Source organism: Leguminivora glycinivorella, chromosome 10, assembly GCF_023078275.1.
Source record: "Leguminivora glycinivorella isolate SPB_JAAS2020 chromosome 10, LegGlyc_1.1, whole genome shotgun sequence".
Classification (NCBI taxonomy): Eukaryota; Metazoa; Arthropoda; class Insecta; order Lepidoptera; family Tortricidae; genus Leguminivora; species Leguminivora glycinivorella.
In genome coordinates this window covers 4,001,855-4,027,778 of record NC_062980.1, presented here as the reverse complement: position 1 = coordinate 4,027,778, position 25,924 = coordinate 4,001,855, and the positions used below count along the sequence as shown (strand labels likewise).

The 25,924-nt window shown below is 40.6% G+C and overlaps 2 protein-coding genes across 2 annotated transcripts; one reads left to right on the top strand and one right to left on the bottom strand.

Annotated features, from left to right (window-relative positions):
* Positions 1–674: 674 nt before the first annotated feature.
* LOC125230616 (zinc finger protein 33B-like) lies at positions 675–13,263 on the bottom strand. Its single transcript, XM_048135833.1, has 10 exons — positions 12,812–13,263; positions 11,427–12,690; positions 10,827–11,045; positions 9,947–10,116; positions 8,205–8,364; positions 7,555–7,748; positions 6,428–6,528; positions 3,901–4,014; positions 2,784–2,938; positions 675–1,730 (listed from the first exon to the last, which is right to left on the bottom strand). The coding sequence occupies exons 1-10, from the start codon at positions 13,174–13,176 to the stop codon at positions 1,269–1,271; spliced, it is 3,204 nt and encodes a 1,067-aa protein (XP_047991790.1). The 5' UTR covers positions 13,177–13,263; the 3' UTR covers positions 675–1,268.
* Positions 13,264–16,924: 3,661 nt separating this feature from the next.
* On the top strand, positions 16,925–23,959 carry LOC125230165 (arginine-glutamic acid dipeptide repeats protein-like). The gene has a single exon (XM_048135219.1). The coding sequence runs from the start codon at positions 17,289–17,291 to the stop codon at positions 22,818–22,820; it is 5,532 nt and encodes a 1,843-aa protein (XP_047991176.1). The 5' UTR covers positions 16,925–17,288; the 3' UTR covers positions 22,821–23,959.
* The last annotated feature ends 1,965 nt before the right edge of the window (positions 23,960–25,924 follow it).

The following is a 25,924-nucleotide window of genomic DNA, read 5'->3' as shown; positions in this document are numbered from 1 at the left end:
ATAGTATAACATTTTATCTGAGTATTAAATCGTTTTAATCCGTAGGCAACCCTATCACCGGGCGCCGCGCACGTGCGGCTCGTTTCTTTGTTAGAATTTTGTAGGCATTTAAAAAGGCGGCATGTCGTGAACATCAAAGCAGTGGGCCTTCTGTACTTGTACTATTATATATTCTGTGATTATACTGAGACACAATCACGATGTTAGTAAATAAGGAGCGAAATTCAAATTTAAGAAAACCCATTGAGGTATATGTACTACGTACGTACCTACATACGTACGTAGTACATATACCTCAATGAGAAAACCAAAGAATATAATAGGTACTCACTTCCATTTCTAATGTTGCCTTTTTAGGAGATTATAAAAAGTGGGTGTGCCAAAGTATAATATAAGATTTTGAGGCAGGTAGTCGAAGTATTGCATACTGGTGATTTGCTGGTAATTTTCAATATTTAACTATGGTCTGCAAGATAAATGGTTATACCCTCTACACAAAGAGCATTGAATCACTATATTTTACCTATTAACAAAACAAAAAAATATCGCTGCGATTTGTCATATTTTGCGTGCTATTTGCTTGGACAAAAAAACGAAATCCCAAAAGGAATGTTGTACAAAAAGAATAGGTGTGGTTAATTTTGTAGGTTTAATAAAATAAAACACTAGGTATATCCTATTGTAAAGGAAGATATAATGTTGCTCTTATATCTACAAATACTTACTACTACGAATTAACTAGGAAAACATCCAATATTGAGAGTCTATTACTATAATATTCCACAAATTAAATTTTTACTATAAAAAAAATGCACCTTACCAGAATTATAAACTATAACATAAGATAGAATAAAACTGTTTACTTTATAAAATAACACTCGAAATATTTAAGATATAAAGCTAAAATAAATGTAACCAAAATATACAGTACAAGATATTGAAGATATACAACATTTATTATATTATACTTAAATCCTAAACTAACTGCCTACTGCAGCTAACGCCTACTAAAATACCTACTAACTAAACGGACTATAAAGAAAGAACTTTCCTTTCTCCCTCTATTTAACGTTTTATTACCCACCAATTCCACCATACAAACTATTCTTATTTTTTATGTGAAGCTTTTAAAGTGGGACATTGAATATGTTTTTGAAATCAGAGACACAAAAAATACTACTTTATTTGGTTCTTATAGGGTTCTAGTTAGATTGAAACGGATTGTACATTGTTATGGACAGTGGGCTTTGCAAGGATAATTATTTTATTTACTCCGATGCTTCATCATCATACATCGGCTCAATTTTGACGCTAACAAAATCAGTCGGCTCCACTTCATCCTCATCATTCTTTTCAGTTTTAATAATAACACTACTCATTTCTTCCGTCACATTTTCATTTTCATTCTCATCAGAATCTTTCCCATCATTATCATCTTCATCATTCGTGTCATCATTTTCATCATAATCATTGTTCTGCATATCCTGATTGCCAGTTAGGTTATTAGTGAGTGTGACAAAGTCGCCTATTAGAATATCGGTCATAGTTTTCTTAGGTGGCCCGAATATCTTGATCATAGCTTCGTCGTCTAAGCCTAGGTTGCAATCGTGAGGGTCGATGCGTTTGTAGTAGTCTTTTATATTGACTTCTGGGCCTTTGAGGCCGTGGCGTTTTCTGAGGTGCTTGACAAGGGAACGCTTCACGGCGTAGGATTTTGGGCAGCATTTACACTGGAAGCAAAACGTAAAGATTATTTAAACACCGTAAGTGCGTTTTCACATTATCCGATCCGATATCGGAAGTAGGAAGGATTTCAAAGGAAAAACTCAAAGATGACGGCGTAAATATATGGGATATCGGTCCGACATCCGATATCGGATCGGATAATGTGAAAACGCAAGGGACGTGTAGCTGAATTTACGCTCTAAAATATAAAACACAGTACGCTAAAAAGTAAATAGAATGTTAGTGGGAATAAAGTTGTGCCGTAAGCCGACCATACTAGTTAGGTTCTTGCCACATAGTGGACAAAATAACGAAGTATACAATAATAACCGGGTCCACACATAGCGAGGCAATTGCCTAACGCGGCAAACGCCTATGCACGTGCCTCGGCCGAGGCAGAGCGCGCGTTTTGCACCTTGCTCTGTGTGGACCTGGTTAACGAAGTATTTAACAGGGGCGGCTCACTCCGCGATTCTTTCGCCGAGCCGCAAGTATATGCCGGCGGCCGCGTATTCGAGGCCCATTCAGTAGTAACGACCTTCACGCGGTGCAATAGAACTCAATGTCGACTACAAGCATGCGGGCCGTTTGTAAGGATTATGAAAGGCGGCATTTTGTGAATATCAAAGCAGTGAGCCTTCTGTGCTTGTACTACTATTTACTCTGTGGTATTAGGTACCTAAATATGGTCGGAGTCTCGGAGTATTTTTTTTACAAGCTTTTATTCAAATTGCCTTCTTGGTATGTTAGTTTGTGTCAAAACGTAGAAGCTAAATTTGACCCACTTCCCGGTTTCCGATTGAGCTGAAATTTTGCACACATATATAAGTCAGGTGACAATGCAATATTATGGTATCATGGAGCTGATCTGATGATGGAGCAGAAAGGTGGGCATTCCTACTCTGTTATGAAACGTCGTATCCCCGTAGAGAACGGAGCTATTAGAAACGTCTCGGAGAGCAGTAGATGACTGTTGAAAGAAAGGTACAGTCGGCGATAAAAGCTTGTGCCAAAAATGAAATTTTTGCAAAAAGAAAACTTATTTTAAATATCCTTACCCGGAAAGTATTAATGTCACTATGAGTGAGTACATGGTGTCGTAAGCCCACCATACTGGTTAGGTTCTTGCCACACAGGGGGCACGAGAACGAAGCACTAGTGTGTGAAGTCCGGAGATGACGTAGCATGTAACGCTCGTCTTTGTATTTCCTTTCTGTAATTAAAGAAAAATGATTATTTATTTATTGTACGTTTAAAGAACTCTATACCACAGTCTATACGCCGGCGGAACACTGTATTTACTCGAGATTTTTAAAATTTAGAAGGCCAATGTACTAGTGCTCGACAGCGTACCAGTAGATGCCACTTTTAATCTTAAGTCATTGTCAATATTTTTTTTTATCTTACAGATGATCTTTTTTGAGACCTGTGCCCTGTAAGGTCAGTTGCACCAAATTAAATTTTATTTGTCAATAAATGTCACAGAAAGCTGTCATCTTTTGGCGTGTCGAGCACTAATACTTTTAAATCATGTGTTTGTGATCAAATATAAGATTCGTAGACTCGTAAATTGGACAAATACAACTCAGAAAGCTTTATTGTAATTATATCAGACGTTATATCATATTACAGGTTTGAAGAAACATACAAAGGGTATTTTAATCCTTAATTTTTTAATTTCATGCGGTAAAATGTTACTAGCAGTAATTAGAGTGGAATAGCATTCGGCCTAGAATGAATCTACTTATATAAAAACGAAAAACCAGAAAGGGATAAAAAACGAGGGAAGAAACGAGATGGCGCCTTACAAATTTTAAGAACTTTTGGACCACGTTTCTCGGATACAACGCAAGTATCGTAATAGAAAACTATTTAAATCTATTGTCTAAACATAGGAATAGAAAATGTATATGAAAACTACCGCTTACGCTGCGTATTTATTTTACAATTAGCTAACGAAAATTTCATAAACTTCACCATTTCAAGACTTCGGCTATCTTCGGGATCCAATCGGCACTTACTCGGTCTTTCGTTTCGCGAGTTGAAGTGGTTCAAGTTGATTGAAAGTTTATTATGTTTTGTGAGTTTGTTATGTTGGCGACTAACTATAACTCGCTTTTGGTGATAATCGCTTTTGGTGATACCAGTGCATGTAGGGTTAAGTATGTCACTTACCACAAAGCGGGCACTGAATCGCTCCTTTTTTCTTGGCTTCGTGTATTTTCATGTGCTCGCGCAAGGAGCAAGCGCTTGTGAACAGCTTCGAACATATCGAACACGTTTCTAAATCTGTAAACAAATGATATGTTTAGTTCAGTGGTGAGTCAAGTACGGCCCGCGGCGCACGTCCGTCCATTGCATCCGGCCCGCCAACGGTCCTTCAAAGGGTCTCCCCACATCTCGCGAGCGTAGCGTCGCACGGTGGGCTGGATGGCTCGAAAAGAGGACATTCGCACTTTTTTCAGAAAATCATTTTTTGAATTATATAAGGAACAATAAATGTGGAATTTTTTTTTTTGAAATAAGGCATATTGACAGCAGAAAAAAATTAAGTCTGTTTTTTTGTATGGGACCCAAAAATAGGTATCTTGTTTCTCAGAAACTATTAGAGGTCCCGTCTTCTACCTTTCAAGACTTTGTTTTTCTACTTTTATAGAGTAGGAAACGATAAGCAGATTTTTTATACAGGTGCTGGTTTTTTTGTAGTCCAGTAAAAAGTCCACACATTTTCGATTTTTTCTTTTATGACTTTTTTGGGCTTTTTACATTATATTTCGATAGTTAAAAGTAAAAATGATAATAAACACATAAAGTATGTAACGTTTATTAAGCTGTAATTAAATCCTAAGTATATTTTTGTCATTTTTCATACAATTAAAGAGTAAATAATCTAATGTTTTAGAATAGACACATGTCACTTAAAATAAACAATAAATGACAAAAAGTAATATGGCTATGGTATATAATAACGGTACGATACGTAAAATGTCTAAAAATGATTGAGTTGTAAATAAATAACTAACAACAAATTTGAACCAAAATCAACTCTTGCCCCCATAAAAATTGACAAAAATCGTCGCATCTGTAACGTTTTATTATTATTATTATAGAATTAAACTATTGAAAAATATTGCGGAATCCCCAAAAAGACATAATCGAAAAAATCGAAAATGTGTGTACATTTTACTGGACTAAAAAAAAGCAGCACCTATATAAAAAATCTGCTTATCGTTTCCTACTCCATAAAAGTAGAAAACAAAGTCTTGAAAGGTAGAAGACGGGACCTCTAATAGTTTCTGAGAAACAAGATACTTATTTTTGGGTCCCACACAAAAAAAACAGACTTTATTTTCTACATGCATGTAATTATAACAGGTTACTTAGCACTGATTGACTTGCACGTTATCTATTCGCGGATTAGCAAAGGAAAGTTCTAGTTTACGATTAACATGGAAACGCCTGATTCCATCGATTAGACTTTATTTTTTTCTGCCGTCAATATGCCTTATTTCGAAAAAATGTATTCCACATTTATTGTTTCTTATATAATTCTCTATCGGATAGCATTTAAAAAAAAAATTATTTTCTGAAAAAAGTGCGAATGTCCTCTTTTCGAGCCATCCAGCCCACCGTGCGTCGTGCCAACTGTATGAAAAAAGGCGCCGCCATACAGTTGGTCCGACGCTACGCTCGCGAGACGCTAGATGTTGGGGGGGGGGCCAAAATAGTGTGTGAGCCAGTACCGTAGTTGAAGTCCATTTTTGGTGTAAATCTGGCCCGCCTCTAAAAATGCTTCATATTTTGGCCCTCAATGAAAAGTTTGCCCGTGATTGGTTTAGTAGTATGTATAGGCAGAAATAAAAGCTATCCCATTTTAAAATATGATCAATTGATCAAACAAATATTCCTAAAATTTACTAGGGTACCTAGGATGGCACAATGGCACAATCGCTTACGCTTCATAAGCGTATCGAGAGTCTCCCATGCGCGGATCCAGGGGGGGAGGGGGCATGGGGGTGATGACCCCCCCCCCCCCCTCTGGAGCCTAAGTTGGCCATACAAACAGACCACGTGACTCCCCCCCCCCTGGAGCCCCGGGCCTTTACCACATGACCCCCCCCCCCCTGAGCAGGGAGTCATTCTTCTGTAGTGACGCGACAGAGCCAGACTGCGTTTCTATGATTCGATCGCCACTCAGGGTGCCTTTCCACCAGAGATGTACTACTCTACGTTGCTATGGATGCGTCTGATATGCACCAATCAGCTTAGTCGAACCCATTCCCATAGCGCTACGTTTTGTGGAACAATGGACATGATTGGTGGATGTGAAACACATTCACGCTGTGCATCTCTGGTGGAAAGGCAACCCATAGCATAAACGATGTCACTTTGGCTAGGTCGGCTAGCTATACGGCCCAGCCACGACATTGGTCTAAGCGCGGCAGCGGCGAGCGGCAGCCATACGTGTGAATGAAAAGTCCCATCACTGTGTCTCGCTTCAATGTATGGCCGCCGCTCGCCGCTGTCGCGCTTAGACCAATGTCGTGGCTGAGCCGTTATAGTCGGCCCGGTCGGCCGACCTAGCCAGTGACATCGTTTCATGTGAACATTGTCAACAATACCTACCTACACATTTATAAGAAAGTTCCTCCGTCATTTTTTATTAATATATTGAAAAGTAGGTATATTAATAGTTACTCACTTTCTCCGGTATGTTTTCGTATGTGGTACGTGAGCTTCGATTTCTGAACGAAAGTCTGTCCACAATAGATGCAAGCGTATGACGTCTCCTTGGAATGTGTTCTGTAATAAACAAAAACATATAAACACAGCGCAAAACGCTTGCAAATGCATTTGAATCCGAAAACTGAAGATTAGTTAGATATTTCCAAAACGTATTTTTCGGCTTGTCTTCCTGCGTATTCACAATATATGATGTAGGACCAATATCCTATACCGCGTGGAATCGGACGACGATCCTTTCGGGAAATGGGAGATGATAGTGTAGCCTTAGTAGGCTTGTGTAGGACATGTACCAATAGTACAAAAGACACGATTCCCTGCACTGTACTAGATCGAACTACTCCCAAATGATTCTGCTCTCTAGTACATTTAGTACACTCACACACGCGCAATAGAATGGGAGCGAAAGGAGCGAAGAGCAGAGGAGTGACAATGACAGCAAAGCGATCCGTGTGATTCGACCGCAACCGAACTAGAACCGACTGACTCGGACCGAGAGCGCGCGAAAACGGCCGATCAGCTCTCGGCTAGTACGAGCGAGCGTTACTGTACTGTACGCCATATGCACAATTTGTCTCTCGCTCTCTCGGTGTACTACTTTCCTAAATGTCCTAAAAGAACGAACTAGTACACTTCGGAGATCGTACTAGTTGGGAGCGATCTTTTCAGTGAACGAGCTGGCACAACTCTAAGCCTTAGGACAACATTTTTCCCCTTTGACATCCTTCCTAGATCCGATATCGGATCGGATACGTAATGAAAACGCTCTTACTCTAAAACCCTCGGCACGCCACCAGTGGCGTCCAGATTCACAGCCAAAATTTGAGATATAAGTTACATTACATCGGTCTCCAATATGCCTGCATTCGTGTCCCAGAATATATGAACGTTACACAGAACGATTGAGTAACTGATAGACAAAGACAGCTTACCTAGAGTGTGAACTACAAGCTCCCTTATGGGAGAACGTTATTGGACAATGTTGGTAGGCATAGGATCGGTCTCCTAAATGCCTGCATTCGTGTCGGAGCATATTCGAACATTGTACAAAAAGATAAAGTAACAGATAGACAAAATTAGTCTTACCTAGAATGTGAATTGCAAGCTCCCTTATCAGAAAACGTTCTCGGACAATGTTGGCAGGCATACGGTCGTTCTCCGGTATGCCTCCGTTCATGTCGGAGCATATTCGAACGTTGTACGAAACGCATAGGGCAGTAGGAACAGGCGTGACGAGGCCCTTCGTGGATTTGTAGATGCTCGCGGAAGGAGTCACGTTTCTGGAAAACATAAATTTAGTCATTTTTATTGTGTTTTTACAATAACAAATTCTTGAAGGAAACTTCGTCTTAACCGGTTGATAAGATTTAGGAATAATTTGTAACATATACCCGACTTAAACAAAAAAAAACCCTAGGTCCTAGAATAGAGCCTTGTAGCACTCCGCATACAACAAATATCAAAAACAATTTTTCCGTGGCGTAGTTTAACAGATTGAATGCTTCTAGTCAGGAAAATCGTAAACCAACATAGGTAACGTGTCTCAAAACCGTAGAAGCAAATTTAAACATCAAAAGCTTAGTATTGATCGTATCAAAGGCTTTGGAAAAGTCTACCTATCATTCACATTTATTATGTAGAGTATTTTAACCACTGGGTGGCGTCGAAATTTGAGTTCTGCCTACCACATTTGGGAACACAGACGTGAGTTAATGTATGTAGGTATAGCTTCTTACCGCGAACACTTTAGAGCAGTAGGTGCAAGTGAAGCTCTGCTTGATGGGCGAATGTTCCTGCTTGTGCATGTATAGAGACGACTTGTATTGGAAGGATTTTCCACATTCTGCGCACTCGTACGGATGGCGGCCTGGATGCCGGATGAGGTAGTGAAGTTTTCTGGGAAGAAACATTTTATCTGTTATCAAATATATTATAAATATATTATATGTTCAAGATCATACATGACTATTATGACTTACCTGAACTTAAGGACCTGTTTGTTATGAGTAAAAATCATTGTCTTAGAGGCCACAGCTTGAAAATTACTCGCGTTCCCAGCACAAGCAATCCTAGAAAGCACTTCCTATCAAACCGTGTCGTACGCGAGTGGAATAAGCTACCAGAAACAGTGATAAGTGCTCCCTCAGTGAACAGTTTCAAAAACAGACTTGATAAACATTTAAAACTAAAATATAAACATTAACTATAGAACAACAAGTGCAGTGATATACACGCATCAGCTATCAGCTGCTAGTGTATCAAATAATATAATATAATATAATATAATATATAATATATATATGTCGGAGTGCTGCCATCTATCAGACAGGCGTGAAACAACTACAGACGCGCTTGCACTTAGCTTAAGTAGATCGATAGGTTCTCAGTTGACTGTTTGAAGAAAGAAACGTCAGGTAGTTTTGCCTGAGTGGAATCAGAGATGGCGTTGCGTACCTGAAAACTGGTATTCGGTAGGGTAGCACGGCCGGAGCGGCCATTATGATTCTGACAGACAAACAGTGCGGTCGTCCACGTGACGTCATCTCTGGGATCACTGCGTTTCTTTGTTGTGATTTTGTAATCCAGTCGAATTAAAGCAATCGCTAGTTATTTTGGTGTTTGATCATTAGTGCACAATACAGTCGATCATTCTTTATCACGACGTGTTATTATTTCATCGCCCACGTGTGTATTTCACCAATATGAACTCTGATGAAAATATACCCGAGGAACGGGTTCCCACTGCGAGTCCTGTGCTACCATCGAGCCGAGGCCCTGTCATGCCTTTGTCATATATAATAAATAGCTCATATACTGTGATCTCCAGACACATGTTTTGTGCCAAACCCTTGCGGATCTTATGTAGTAGAATAGGCTAGTTTCCTACTAGTCAAATCAGCTTATTTTTAAGAACTGTCAAATCAAAACGATTGGCTAATATGGAATTACTATGAAATACTGAGGAGTGACGTCACGGTCAATTCATTTACTTTATATCTTTCTCTTTGACTTATTAAATAGAAATTATTTTTCAAAAATAACTACTATCCATATTTTTGTTCTAATTATGTGGTGCTTTATTTCGTGCACTGCATAAAATATTTTATTTTAAGTATAACTAGGAAACAAGTCTATTGGATGAAGAAAATTTTGCCTTAATGAAAATGTCATGGTTTTCGTGGTATTGGCACTTAACATGATAGCTGATGAGATGTCCTATCACACCTTTTAATTTTAGGCGTTGGTTTACAGGACATCCGGTTTGCCTGTATCAGAATTCAGCTCACCTTTCAACCAATGTATGCATGACTTCCCCACACAACTTTAACTTGTCAGGGCCTTCATGAACTTGCGCCCCGTGAGCACCGAGCGCGCGGGTGCTTACGAAATCACACTACAAATATTTGTAGACTGTGTGTCAACCTTAGAGTCTGTCTATGGAAATCGTGTGTGTATCTTAGAGTTGATATGAACTCACCTCTCATCCAGTGTATGCATGACTTCCCCACACAGCTTACATTTGAACTTGCCCGGGCCTTCATGAACATGCGCCATGTGAGCGCCGAGAGCGCGAGTGCTCACAAAGTCGCGACCGCAAACGGTGCAAGTAGCAGGGACCTGCGGACGCACTGCGGGATCGTGGACAGACTGTGGAAGGTTAAATTGAATTTTAGTTAATTCTTATTTCAAGGACACCTCACATTAGAAAAATCTGGCAAAGCAGTAGCATTTTTAGTTAACCCCCGACGGAAAAACGACGGGGTTTTTTCAGTTTGACGTGTCTGTATGTCTGTCTGTGTGTGTGTCTGTCTGTGGCATCGTAGCTCCCGAACGGATGAACCGATTTAGATTTCGATTTTTGGTTTGAAAGCTGAGTTAGTCGGGAGTGTTCTTAGCCATGTTTCATGAAAATCGATCCACTATGTCGCGGTCGGGGGTTTTTTTGGTTAGTGAAAAGCTTAATCAGAACTATTTTTTTTGCACAAGGGATACGACACTTCACTTTTATTGGTCAAACTGGTCTTGTCAACTCAGTAACGTACACAGTAATGTCAGGCCTACGTCACTTTAAGTACCTATCCGCTAGCAGTTGCCTCGAGGTAACAAATGGCCGAGAGGCGCCTACGTAGTAACTTATTAGTATTAGTTAAATAAAGCGTAGGTATTTGTCGTTTTGCGGGCAAGTGAAGGATCTGTTACGTTAGTAACTGAAACTTATTAATAATCTGTGGTAATGTCACAATAAAAAAATGCTTGACTGCCTTTTTTTAGAAACGCGATAGAAATGAGGATAAGGACAATTTCATAGTTATTACAACTATGCAAATACTGTGTATATATTTAATTTAAAAACTTACTCTCAAATGAAACTTAAACGACTTCCTATGGCTCAGCGGGCGATACTGACAAGAATCCAACGAACAGTATATTTTCCTCGCATCCGGATGTTTCTTCATAAAGTGCATCCTCATCTCCTCAATGCTGGGACGGACGATGCAGCACACACAGCACTTCAGCATGTATGTGGGGGAGTCGGGGGTGCTGTGCTTTTCCATGTAGTGGTGGATGTAGAAAACCTGAAGAATAGTTTTTAGATGTAGTGTACTTAATTTTTAGGGCTACAAAACAACGCAATAGCCCTCTCCACACAGAGCGAGGCATGTAACGACTGTCGCGAGGCAATTACTTAGCGCGGCATACATGCTTTGTAGACCTGGAGACCTTTTGGAGGTATGCCGCGTGAGCACATTGCCTCGCGACGTGCCTGTGTGGACTTGGCTAATTACCATTTCAGTTAAAAATTACACATAAGTAATCTGGCATTTTTAGCTTTAATAAAGGATAAGACTATCAAAACAGCTGATTTACATATAAGACTTGAATTTAAAACTGGCCTTAGTTAATATTCTAGACTTTTTGAGAGTTAAAAGTATGAAAGCTTATTTTACATTCCATACCTTATCACTGAATGTTTCCAAACAATCCTCACACTTGTAATACTGATCTGTATACTGGCTGAAATGTGTGCGCACCTCATGCGTCTCTCTATCTATCTCATTCCAGAATAGAGTCGAGCAATACTTGCACTTGAAGCCCAAATGTGGACTAAAACAGTTGTCAAGCTCCATAACCTCTGAGTGTTCGTTTAAATGTTTTCTCGTATCCTCTCTATTGTCAAATTCTTTGTCACAGAACTGACATATCCAGAGATCCTCAAAATCACCTTGCTCCTCAGTTGTATGGTTATCCAACTCAGTCTGACTTTCAAACGTAGCTGTACACACCCTACAAGAAAATATTGGTGCTACTTTCATAAAATGATTTTTAATCATATGAGTCATAAACACCTGTATATTATCACACTTATTTTTACATAGAGAGCAAGTCATATCATTTGGAACATCAGGTTGCGCCGTAGAATAGTCGATGTCAGAGACTTCAGGTACTAGATTGGAATTTATGTCATTTAAAGTTCTGTTTACATACTCAAAGTAGCATTTCTGTAGTATAATAAGCTCTGTTAATGTTACATCAAAGTCTTCATCACCTTTATAGGTATTTCCAATATCATTCTCATCTCTGACAATCTTTATTTTTTCTTTAGGCTTTTCCTCATTAGGTGTTTCAGTGTCTTCTGTTTCACTAATAGCTTCCTGTTTAATTTCTGGTATGAGCACTTTAAGCAGATCCTCAGACTCGTTATCACTATGATCATTAGGGTTTCCTACAATATTTTTCTGTATATCAACGTAACCAACTCTACTTTGATCTTTAAGCTGGTCATCAATGAATTGCGGACTGACATCAGCACCGCTGATGACAAAAGGCAGATCTCTACCTGATAGTATACCGCTTAGACATTTGAGAGTGTAATGGTGGTAGCCCATGTAATGATTAAAGAATGTTGTGCCTAGATTATTTGATTTTGAGCACAGTAAGCATGAGAATTTGCTACTGCCTTCATACTCAAACTCCCAAAGTGTGTCCTCATCTTTACAGGACAAGTTGGAGACACTGTGCTTCTGTATCAAGTGTGTGTTGTACTGGTCATCATCAGGTACTCGGAAGTGGCAGAGCCGGCAGTGAACAAGATTGTGTTCTGCGCTGAGGTGCTGACGGAGTTCTACTTCTGTGTCAAAGTCTAGGACACATTGGGAGCATGGCCAGGGCACATGAAACTTGAGGTGGGCGTGCCAAGCTTCTCTGTCTGGTACAAAATACCTGAAAATTCAAACAAATATTGAATAGAAAGATCTTTTAGTAATAAGTTTTGATAATGTTGTTGTTGGCTAATAAAATATGTCACCTATGATATATAGAACTTCATTGTTACATCACTTACCTGCATATGCCACAATAATCTTTCTTATGATTCAAAACATAGTGTAAAATCATTTTAGCTCTATTGATAAACCAATCTGGGCAAAGCAAACAGCTGTATGGTCCGGTCGGATTAAGGTCTTTTAAATATAGCCAGACATCCATAGGCCTTTCCACAACCGGCGGAGTGATCACAGCCTTCAAAGCACGGTTGATCTTAATCGTCATAGCATTCATTTTCTTTTGAGGATAGGTTTTCTTCTTCTTTTTCTTGGCCGGTTCATCTTGGCAAAGTTCAATGGTGACTTCAGGATATTTCTCCGGATGTAGCTTCTTTGCAGCCGCTATACTGGCAAGTGGCTCATCATCAGATTCGTCTGAAGACATTACTCAAGTTTATAAACTGGCTGGGGATGAAAAATACACGTAAACTCCAGCAAACAAACAAGAATAGTATTCTTCGATTTTCCCTATTATAACGCCGTCAAATTGACATATTGAATTATTGACATTTATAGGGATGCATCACAAAAAAATATCGATAATAACTAAGCCGGTCTACACTATTAGCATAGGTACTAAATTCAAAATTAATTAAGTTAAATTAATAGTACCAAATAAAACTTAATAGTTTACCTACAACTATCAATTTTATTTAACTACTAGCTGCCCGGCGTACTTCGTATCGCCTTATACTTGGAGGCGCAAAACATGGGGCAAGGCAAAGAAGTGACCATTTTTACTTGACACAATTAAGTAGCTACATCATTAATTACATTATAGCGTACCTATTTAATATACACATACCCATAGCTGGGCATTAACTCGTTAATCCGTTAATTAACGAAGTTAACATTTCGATTAACGGATTAACTTTTAAGTTAACTCTAAAAAATGTTAACGGACTCGTTAACTTCCGTTAAATTTCTCCGAGTCCGTTAATCGTTAATTTAGCAGGGCAGCGCCGCGAAAAACACGCTACTGTAAAAGTCCGAAGTACGGAAAATCCTAGGATTTAACCGGTAAATCCCAGCTTTTACCGATTTTGATCGCCAAAAGCCCAAATATTACCTAAAGAATTGTTGTTCATATGGGTTCGCTTTTACCAACGTTGATTCGATGAATCCTAAGTTTTACCATGGCAACTGTTCTAGATTATACTGTGGTTCTAGTGACAGGGCAGCAAATTCGAGCCCATTTACGACCACATTCTCTTCCCTAGCTTCTACCCGGCTTCCGCCTGCTGTGATCTTGCAGCTCTCCTGACACAGTTCTTGGCAGTAGCTCAGGCAATCACTGCCTTCCACATGTAGCCTAGAGTTCAATAGGCTTGCTGTAATTCGGGCTTTTACAGTAATATAATACATTATAGTGGATTACTGATACAACTAAATATATACCTACAGTAAAAATATTTTTTTGTCACGCGTTAACGGATTATCGATTAACTTTAACTTACGTTAAATTTGTTGAAATGTATCGCATTAACGATTAACGAAGTTAACTTTTTTAGTAACGGATTAACGATTATCAAAGTTAAATATTTGATTAACGGTGCCTGGCTATGCACATACCTATTGAAGAGATAAGATGACTTACCTTTTTCCTCTTGTGGCAATCATCCGGTTATTGCGTTGTTTTAGTTACTAACTGTAATACTTTAAATTGCTTTTGAAATCAATTTGGAGTTTTTTTACCATTCATTTAAAATACACCATTTAAGCTAGTTTATTCCAACTACAAAAATATACTACATGAAGAATAGAGATAAAGGAGCAACCTCTTTATGTATCAGAAGTGCACATATTAAAGAAAAGATAGGTGGCGCTGCAATCGCAGGTGCATAACGGTTTGACAATCTCTTAGCCTTCTCGGTAGTGACCCCGCCTACAGAGCAAGAGGTCCCGAGTTCAAATCCTGATGAGACCTTTATTATTTTTTTCTACAGATATTTTTTCCTCAATTTTTTTTTAATATCCAAAAATATTTTGTTTAGTATTGACAAAATTAAAATACTAAAAAAAATCAAAAAACAAAAAAATCGCTGTCAGGATCGAACCTGAGAACATCCGCATACGAAGCCAGCGCACTACCACGGGACTACGTCTTGATTTGCTCAGTCTGACGAAATCAGTCTAGAGTAAAGAACGTCTAATGTCATGTCGCGTCTTTGCCCGGCAACAGACAGTCTTAAAAATTCATAATCTTAAAAAAAAATTGTATGCAAATTGACAGTTCAAACTGACACTGACAGATCTGTCAGTGTCAGTTTGCATACAATTTTTTTTTAAGATTATGAAAATTAAGACTCGTCTGTTGCCGGCCTTTGAGTATTGAGCGAGACATGCGCTCCTACCGGAGAGATTTGTAACTGCAATTAATAGGCCTCATTTTCGCGACTGTTCTACTTCGACAGATTGTCCTCCTTACCTCTATTCTCCATGATATACTATTTTTATTTTATCTCAAAACACAAATCACAGCAATTGACAACGTCTAACAGATTTTTTTTCTGTTATGACAGCTCATTCTCATTCATTTCATTTCAAGTAATATTTTTTAGCCGCATTACCTGGCCGCTACATATTAAGGTGGATGATACAATGGCTCCGGTTGTGCGATGCGAATCGGAGCCAGTGTGACATCCACCTAATCAACTAATTGTTGCACGATTAGAGTGAGATGGACCAATAGGTAGAGAAGGACAAACATGTATTGCCTCACTCTATCGCTCTATCTCACTCTAATCGAGCAACCGATCGCCATGTGTGTAGAGATCTTGAGGATTGTGATCGTTTCGGTTTCCTTCGCCTAAGTTTTGCACGGAGCGAATGTAACTATTTATTTGCGATGGTACTGGTTCATCACTACTTTTGTGAAGTATAAAATTAATAGCTGTAACAAACTGTCAGATTTGGTTCGAGTCGGACAGCGGATTTAATTCGCTCCGAACCATATCCGGCCGTCTGTAGAGCACGCGGACCAAATCCGACCGGTCCGGCCCGAACCAAATCTAACCGTCTGTTACAGCTATTAGAGAAAATTTATAAATCTGGCAAGCAATTTGACAATGACAACTTCATAGACTACTTAAAGGCTCCCCACAGACAGTCTTAAAAATTCATAATCTTAAAAAAAACTTGTATGCAAATTGACAGTTCAAACTGTCAGTCAAACTGTCAGTGTCAGTTTGAACTGTCAATTTGCATACAAGTTTTTTTTAAGATTATGAATTTTTAAGACTGTCTGTGGGGAGCAAAAATAGCTGTAACAGACGTGTGCGTTCCGATTTAGTATTATTTCTTTAACGGAATAATTACTAATTTTCACATTATTTTGCCATTCCTTATTTCTTTAACGGAATAATTACTAATTTTCACATTATTTTGCCATTCCTTTTTTTTTAACGGAATAATTACTAATTTTCACATTATTTTGCCAAGATAAATTAATAAAATCACAATGCGTTTGGAACGTATCCGTCATTAATGTAAGTTTGGAACGCACCTGTCATTAACGTCACGTCATTGTCAAGTTGTCAGGTAGGAACAATTTGTATGGGAAAAAAGAATCACTGTTTTCTAATTATCATCACAATATTTACGTGTTTTTACACTGCCTAAACCTTCTGCGGTCTAATACAAACATTTCAATACCAAAATTACGTAAATCGGTCCAGCCGTTCTCGAGTTTATAGGTAACTAACAAACGCATTTCATTTTTATATATATAGATATCATAAAAATAAGAATCGGAATCATAGCTTTATACAAAAAAAAATGTCTAGAATGTATACAGTGTAATAGTGTATATGAGCCTTAAACATAGACAAGCAATATAGATTTTTTTTTTAGTCTTACGTTCCATTTCTCAGAATAAATTATGTAATAAAGTAGTTGAATTTTGAAAATATGGCACTTTTGTCTATCTATCTCATTAATTTTGCCATCATTTTGAAAAAAATATTATTTTTGTTTTAGTGGTTATAATAAAATACAATTTAAAATATATAACTATTCATATATGATTTGATTACAATAAATATTGTGCGTTTAACGAAAAGTTTAGAAGAAATCGTATAGTGTCGGCCATTTTATAGAAAAAACATTGTCTATGAACAAGAGCCAAAGAAAGGCGAAGCTAAACAAAAGGGTAGCATGTACATAGCATTTACTAAATTATTAGTAAAATATGCAGTAATATTGAATTAAAACCTTTGTTTTTATCATATAATCAAGTGAACATTTCAGTTACGATGCCAGTGTATCATTTAAGCTCGTAAAATGAGGTTCAAAGCATCGTGTAATGGTGGCCATTAGGAGCAATAATTATGTATATTGGCATACTTACTGTTTTACGGACCATCAAATTTACGTACAAAATGGAACTGTGAATTGTGTTGCAAAAGTTTTATCTGAACGGGATGTAATCGGACATTAATTAGTGAACTGTGAATGGGGTAAGAGCGAGCAGTGTAAATATTCTGTGCCGCGCGAATCATGGCCCAGAACCAGGGGGAGGTTCAAGTCGGTACAGCGAACCAACCCGTGAAGGATAAGGATATTTACGCCTGCTTGCCTGATATGCGAGTGCATGGCCCGCTGGGACCAGACGAACCCTGTCCTGGCGGCGAAGAGCTTCGATGGCTGCCTGCGCAGTCCACTGATCGTGACCTGGTGATGTACTTGAGAGCTGCTCGGTCTATGGCAGCGTTCGCTGGTATGTGCGACGGCGGCTCTCCCGACGACGGCTGTGTGGCAGCTAGCAGAGACGATACTACTATAAATGCCCTTGACGTTCTCCATGATTCTGGTTATGATCCTAGTCGCGCGCTACAAGCCCTAGTGAAGTGCCCAGTGCCCAAGGGAATCGAAAAGAAGTGGTCAGAAGAAGAGACAAAAAGGTTTGTGAAAGGAATCCGTCAATTTGGCAAAAACTTTTTCAAAATAAAAAAGGACCTTTTACCTCATAAAGACACTGCCGAGTTAGTTGAGTTTTACTATTTGTGGAAAAAGACTCCTGGTGCTAGTAGTAACAGGCCTCATAGGCGAAGAGTCCGTCAGTGTTCACTGCGGAGAGTGCGTAACACTAGAAACTCTCGTGCTGGGACTCCTAAGGAGCAGACTCCGGAAGTGCCTCCTACAGTTCCAGATACTAACGGTTCTAGACCATCTCCTAACACTAAAGAAGGAGGCGAGATGAGTTCAGTGACAGAAGATGAAAATTCTGAAGAGGATAGTGACTCCCGTGATGCTGGAGATGTGGCTAAAGCTGACAATGGTAGAACTGAGAATCCTGATGAATCACCCAGCAGAATGAGAACTAGAAATAAGTCCAAAGAACAGACAACACCAAATGGTAAGAAAGGACAAGATGAGAGTGATAATGACACAAAATCCAAGAAGGCCAAACCTAACACCCAAAGTACAAACAATAATGTTCCAGACAAAGTTCCTTCCTCTCCTGTTAGCAAAGAGACTAAAAAGAAACCAGTGGCTAATGGTAAAGTTGATGCATCAAAGGTCAAGAAGCGTCTTCCAGATGATTCATCAAAACTAGAAAGTATATTGGATGGTGATGTACAAATGAAGAAGAAAAAGGCTGCTGATCCACCTGAGAGTCCATCTGAGAGCCTCACTAATGACAGCTTCTCAGCCATGGATGAGACTGAAAATGTGGAACCAGAGCCTGAAGCTTGTGATTTTAGTTTCCATAAGACTGATAAGGAAAACACTGAACAAAATAAGGAAACTTTGCCTGAACAACCACCAAAGCCTGCTGACACTCCAGTTAAAGCTGAAGTCAAAAGTGAGGAGCTTGCTATTAAAACTGAAAAAGATCCTCTACCACCTGTGTTCAAACCTGCTGAAAAGGAAGTCATGAAGGAAGCTCTTGATCTTAAAACTGATACTAACATTCCAAAGGAACCTGAAACAATGGAGATGAAACCTCTTCCTCTACAAGGTGCAATGTTCCCTAAGACAGAGTTAATTATACCAAAAGTCACACCAATGACAACTGAAACTATGGATAAAATCAAAATTAAGGAGGAAGTTGATACAGAAGAACAACCTCATAACTTACAGAAGGAAGAATTCCAGAAGGATCCTCTTCCACATAACTTTCCTGGTCATGCTGTCAGCCAACCAAATAAACCTCTCAATTTGGAAAACACAAACTTCTTTGTCAAAGACAGCCATATTTACAATCCAAAGATTGCTCATAATATTAAAATTGAAGGTGTGCCAAGCAATATATTTAATCCTATGAACATTACAAAAGAAAGTTCTATCATAAGAAGTGCCAAGGACTTCTCTACAGGTATGCCACCCTTTTATCCTCCAAGTATTAACTATGCCAGTGATCCTAGCAAGCATAATCCTCATCTAAATCCATTAAAGACTGTCATAAAGTTAGAACCTAGGGATGAAGCAAATGAAATGAAAAACCAGAACACCCCTGAAATATTTACAGCTACAATATCTACTGGGAATAAAGTGGACTCGCCTAATGCACCTAGGCTTGATTCTCGTCAACAGATAAGTCCATCCCCAGCAAATGCACGCGGCTCATCACCACCTCCTATGGAACATCCTACAACAACCAATACAGAGCCAATTTCACCAGCAAATTCACAAGACAACAAAGAATCTGATATTGATGACAAACAACCTACTGATTTGAAAACACAACCAAAGCATGACAGTCAGATGGCTGGACTAAGACCTCCAATATTCCCACCACCACCCAGACCTGAGAATCTTGGAGTTAGGCCAACCGAACCACCAAGCACTCCAGTATCAGGGCAGAGTATGCCTCCACCACTCAGTCAACCATCAATAACCGGTTTGTTACCTCCTGGACCATTAATCTCAGTTGGAAGTGGATCAAATGTAGGGCCTTATGGCTTCATGCCAACCCCATTATATGGACACCCTGGGCATCCGGGTCACCCAGGACACCCAGGTCTTCCTGGGCACCCAGGACATCCTGGTTTGGACAAGCCAGGTTCCATGCCACCTCTAATACAACCTGTGCCAACACATGGAATACCTGGGAGCATTATACCACCACCCACAAATAATCCTAATGATCCGTCAATGCCACAAGACTTGAAAATCAAGCAGGAAGTTCCAGACAACATGCCAGCTAATTTGTCTACACAGGGTGTTTCCGATCCTCTTCAGTCCCTCAAAGAAGTAAAGGTCCCAGGATATCCAATTGGAAGTGCCATTGCACAGCATTTAAGCTCAGAAAGAGACAGAGAATCTATTTCAAGTGTTGAAAATAACAGTAGGCCTCCCAGCCAGCCTGCAAATGAAAACACAAATATTCCAAGTGGGTTCCTTGGACCAAGAATAGAAAGTATAAAGAAGGAACCAGATTTTATGCATCAACCACATCTCCCGCCTGTAACTGCAAGCCAAAGCAGTGGTCCAGATTCAGCGAATGCTCTACCACCAGTAAAGAGCCCGCATACTCCTACGCCCATCAAAAGCCAGCCTGGTCACAATGGTACCCCAGGGCATCCACATCCATCTTCAACCACGTCACCATTCTCCAGGCACTTGACGAGTCCATCACAACCGAGGCAGATTTCTGCTTCACCAGTGCAACCTCACACCCCAGTGTCTCATTCGGCGTTGAACCTTATGAACCCAACGCCGCTGTCAATTCCGTCGACGATGCCCGGGCCGATAATGCACTCGGGTCAACACCCAGGCCCTCCTCCGCCGCATCCATTTGCTTCTCCCTTACATCATCCTCATCACCCCTTGCTACATACTTCTATCTTCCAGCTGTCCGCTGCGGCAGCGGCTCATGCTATGCATCCGTATTATCCTCACCCACATCCTGGCTACTCAATGCCGTATCCATATCCTTATGGGCCCCTGGCTCAACCTCATCCAATACCGCCAATGCATCCTGCAGTCAGCGCCCCGGGCAGGCATGAACTGCCCACAAAACCTTCAACAATAGAATCTACGACAATGCTAAGTTCACACCACAGCACTAGTTCATCAGTTACAACAAGATCTCTAAGAGAAATATCAGAAAGTACGGAGGATCCGAGAAATCCAAATGCAACTACAGAGAGGCATCAATTGCATGAAACTACGATGACACAGCATCATTCAACCAGTCATCACAGTGCTGTGCACACAAGTACTGAAAAACAGCCAAATCATGCTGGTGGTGGTTTGAACCATACGTTATCGATATCACATTCTACGTCAAGCAGCTCATCTCAGTCTATACAACACAAAATTAACACCCAACAGAAATCGAGCTCACATTCAAGCTCTCCTCACCATCTCTCGGCCAGCGTTTCCCAGTCCACCAGCTCGTCGTCAAGCGTGAATGTGACAAATAACCACACCCATCACCATTCGCATCACTTGGCGCATCATCCTGAGCGGCTATCTCCAGCAGACTCGATGCTACTACGGCATCATCCAAAAATGCTTCCAGGCAATCCCAATCACCTTATGATTCAACCACCTTCCATGGGCCATCCGATGGGACTAGGATTACCTCCGGGACCGGGTCCCAGCTCCATCGAGAGCTTACGACTTCACGCCCAAGCTGCGGCAGGCCTACAAGCGGGCCACGGCAGATCGGGATCTCCGCATCAACTGCCACACGGCCACCCGCATTTGCGCGGCCCACCGAGGCCCATACCTGATGAGAACCCAGAACTGAAACTAGAAACACAATCTCAACCAGAAGAGGAGGAAATACCTAGTCCTGCGCTTATTCGTGACGGCCCAACTCCCGACCCGAAGATTGAAGATACCGAGTGTCACAGGTCACAATCGGCTATATTCTTGAGACATTGGAACAGAGGAGATTACAATTCTTGCACGAGAACAGATTTAATATTTAAACCAGTGCCAGAGTCAAAGTTGGCCAGAAAACGCGAAGAACGGCTCAGAAAGCAAGCCGAGAGAGATAGAGAAGAAAGAGAAAAGATTGCTCAACAGGCGCACAGGAAGATAGCGACGCCAGAGAAACCTGACACAAAACCTCCTTCCAGAGGTGCCATCGAAACTATCACTTCTCCTTACGACCGCTTCCCGCGACCACCCGGTTACCCCGACACGCCCGCGCTCAGACAACTGTCGGAGTACGCCCGACCACACGCCGGCTTCAGCCCGGGGAACCCTCTGCCGCGACACTGCATGGATCCTATGCTGCAGTACCAGCTCAGTTCGATCTACAGCGCCGCCGGAGCGAGGGAGCGGCTAGAGTTAGAACACCTCGAAAGGGAAAAACGGGATAGAGAAATCAGGGAGCTACGGGAGCGCGAACTGAACGACAGACTGAAGGAGGAATTGCTCAAAAACAACGTCGGACCGAGAGGACTCGACCCGCACTGGTTGGAGATGCACAGGCGGTACGGGATGCCGCCGCCGCCGCCGCAGGGCGCGATCCCGGTGCAGTTCGGGCTGTACCCGCCCGGGCACGGGCCGGGCGCGCTGTCGCAGCTGGAGCGCGAGCGGCTCGAGCGGCTCGGCATCCCGCCGGCCGGGGCGCCCGGCGCGCCCGCCTCCGTGCCCGTGTCGGGCGCGCCGTCGCACCACCCGCACCACCCGCACCCCGGCGTCGCGGCCGCGCACCTCGAGGCCGCCGAGCGGCTGGCGCTGGCCGCCGACCCCATGGTGCGGCTGCAGATGGCCGGCATCAACCCCGAGTACCACGCGCACACGCACGCGCACACGCACGCGCACTCGCACACGCACCTGCACCTGCACCCGGGCCAGCAGGCGGCGCAGGCGCAGCAGGAGGCGATGGGGCTGGGACCGTACCGGCCGCTGCCGCACCCGGACCTGCTGGGGCGGCCGTACGCGGAGCAGCTGGCGCATCAGGCGGCCGCGCACGAGCAGCTGCAGCGCCAGCTGCTGCTGGAGCGCGAGCGCGGCTTCCTGCACCCGCACCCGGCGCACCACGAGGACTTCCTGCGCCAGCAGCGCGAGCGCGAGCTCAAGGTGCGCGCGCTCGAGGAGGCGGCGCGCGCCTCGCGCCCCTAGGACGCGCCCGCCCGCCGGCACGATGCCGTCGTGTTGCTCGAGTGAAGTGCGGTGACCACAGTTATGTGCGCTAGTGGTGTCAAGTGTAAATTACTAATGTCGCCAAGTGTTCAAGCGGTAGTTTTATCGAGATCCTAAATTAAATACGAGCGAGTTTTTCATGTAATGTGTGACGATACTTGTAATTGAACTAATCATAATTATGTAATTTAATTATTTAAGTTTTTATAATATTTTTATAGATGCATGGTCATGTAGTACGCTTATTTTCCATGCTCAAATTATTTCTTAACTACTAGTCATAATTAAAATTTTATTCATGGAAGACTATCGATGAGTCACACGTTTTTACATAGATGACCTTATTTTTTAGTTTAAATTATTGTTTTATAATAAATTTTAATAATGATACAGATTCACCGAGGGTGCTGGCTAGTTAACCGGCCGGTAATTACATTTGATGTAAATTACATTATTTTATAATTATGACGTCATACATTAATAATAAATGGTAATATTTAAATATGACAGAGTAGGGACTGTGACTTGCCTTTCAAATCAACTTGCCTTTTTAAGTAATTGACCTGTAGAGAAGTTATCTTTCTTACTCTGTTGAATCCTAAGACTAAACTTAGTCTCTATCCCTTAAATTATTTACAATATTTTTATCCTATACATAAATTATTATTTTATGTAAGAATTGTAACTAGCTCTCAATAAAGATATAAGTAAACTGTAAATGTAAGTCCGTAAGAAGCGCAATCTACCTGCACAAAACGACAGTATGTGGCAGTGTTCAGTTCACTCACATATCAATTATAACATTGGAAGTCTCTCAAAAGAAATTGTAAATAATTGATATGATGCCTTTAATTGTTGATATTGTCCAAATCGATTGCGATGTTTCTATATGATTAATAAACATTTGTTTAAAAATATCTAGTGTTCATATTTGCAAATAATGTTTCTCTTAATTGTGATAGATATATTACTTTTATCATATTTTGATAGAGAAATCTGTAAAGTGATTATTTCCTTTATTACCCAATCTAATATTTTAATTACTTACAGTTGAATCATGTCTATTGCACATACATCCTGTTATGTTGAACAGTCAAGTGTAAAAATATGGGTGTACACATCTTGGGGATTATCCACATATTACGTCACACCAAATTTCAGGTTTTCCCCCCCTATGTCACGCTTTTTTGTATCCCTTTAACAGGGATTGTCACATTTAGTATGACCGACCCCCCCCCCCCCCCCCCCCCCTTACACTGTGACGTAATATATGGATGACGCCTTACTCAAAAATATGTCCCATAGCACCTTAGTCCGGTGTAATAAGAACGTAGTACCATATTTTTGAGTCGATTTTTTCGATGCTTATTTTTGCACTTGACTGAACTACACATATTTTTATGACTATATAAAACGGATATTCTGTTTGCTAAAAGTAATTATAAAGAAACTCTCGTTTCTTTAACTTTAGTTTCAAAAAAGAAGTACAAATATCTTTTCTAAAAGCAATATTTATTGTAATTAGTGCATATGATTTGTACGAATTTCTAAGTTTTCAATATTCTTCATGTTAACTGTCATTAATTTTGCTAGTAGTCGCTGTGGAATCAATAATGTTAAGAATTAAAATGATACATTAAGAATCGTAAGTTTCACCCAATGTACACATTCAGTGACTAATGCACTAAAATTGTAAAATAAATTCCCTTTGTAATAAATAGACCCTGTTAGTGAGGTAAATTGGAATTAATGACATATTCTAGAGTTTTCGATCCCCGATGTCGCTTGGTAGCTGTTATTTTGGTAACGCCATAGTAACTTCTGATGTTGAAAAGAGGAAAAATGAGTATTATTTTTAGAGACAAATTATATCTTAATTAATTTAAGAGGTTGAGTGTCGGTTTAAAACTTCATTTATTTAGACAATAAGGTTAAATGGATGTCTTAGTGCTTTTGTGTAAATTTTTTTGAATAATATATGTGAAAAAATTCAATTTAGTCTTTGATTCTAACTATGATCCTCAGACCTAACGAGGGTAATAACTGAACTGAAACATAGGCGGGCGGCATATTTTAAACCAGGCGGTCTAGCACAACTTGCGCTCTCGCTCGCGAGTCCATACTTCAGCTATTTCACTACCAAAGTTACGTTTTATAAACTACGCAGATACATATTAAAAACATTATATTTAATTGTTTCTCATGGCAAAACCTTGACTCAAACTATCTATTGTAATCAAGGAAAATCGTGCGAACATTGCCGTCTTTTTAATTTAATAGAAATTAGACATTATGGTTCACTCTTAAGTACTAGGCACTAAATACCTACTCCGCAATCGTATCTGCTCGTAAATGCACATGGTTTCACATTCACGATCGTCGTTAATCAAGTAGACCTGGATCATAAAATGCTGTGCATTTTGCCATCACCATAAATTTTATTTTAATGGCTGAAACTATCACGCCATCGCCCGATTGGTCTTTTGAGAAATCTAAACTGAACCTAATGAGTTGGTTATAGAAGTCGTATTAGAGTAATGTAATTATAAACTATTTCTGTCTGTGTAACATCTATTTCAATGTTTTGTCAGGCTGCGTTTTTTAAATGTTGAAAGATAGTACTTGTTGCCTAATAATAGTAGTTTAGTTTCCTATCCCGAAGTGCGGAGTAAGAGGAATGCGGCGACGACGACCAACACGCAACGTGGAAAAAATACAACGACAGCTATCAAGTTTAGTTATCAACTGTGTGTGTGGAAAGTTAAGTGTTTGTTTCTATACTCTATCAGGGTACCTAGCCAACGTCAGAATCGCTTAATGCTTCGTAAGAGTATTGTAGCTCTCCCTATCAGACTCAACATCAACGATTGTCACTTAGGCTTGGCCGGCAGGAACAGTCAAGTGCAAATATATGGGTGTACACTGTACACATCTTACTCAAAAATATGTAGGTACCATAGCATCTTACGGCTCAGCCACGACATTGGTCTAAGCGCGGCAGCGGTGAGCGGCGGCCATACATTGGAGCGAGACAGCGATGGGACTTTTCGTTCGCACGTATGGCTCCCGCTCACCGCTGTCGC

What these genes read in the sequence shown, in the direction of transcription:
- LOC125230165 (XM_048135219.1), top strand. Translation starts at nt 17,289, where the DNA reads ATGGCCCAGAACCAGGGGGAGGTTCAAGTCGGTACAGCGAACCAACCC.
- LOC125230616 (XM_048135833.1), bottom strand. Translation starts at nt 13,176, where the DNA reads ATGTCTTCAGACGAATCTGATGATGAGCCACTTGCCAGTATAGCGGCT. An exon ending in ATGCATACACTGGATGAGAG is followed by an intron (nt 8,365 to 9,946) that starts GTGAGTTCATAT and finishes GTTTCTTCCCAG; the next exon opens with AAAACTTCACTACCTCATCC. An exon ending in GTGACATTAATACTTTCCGG is followed by an intron (nt 1,731 to 2,783) that starts GTAAGGATATTT and finishes TTTTGCTTCCAG; the next exon opens with TGTAAATGCTGCCCAAAATC.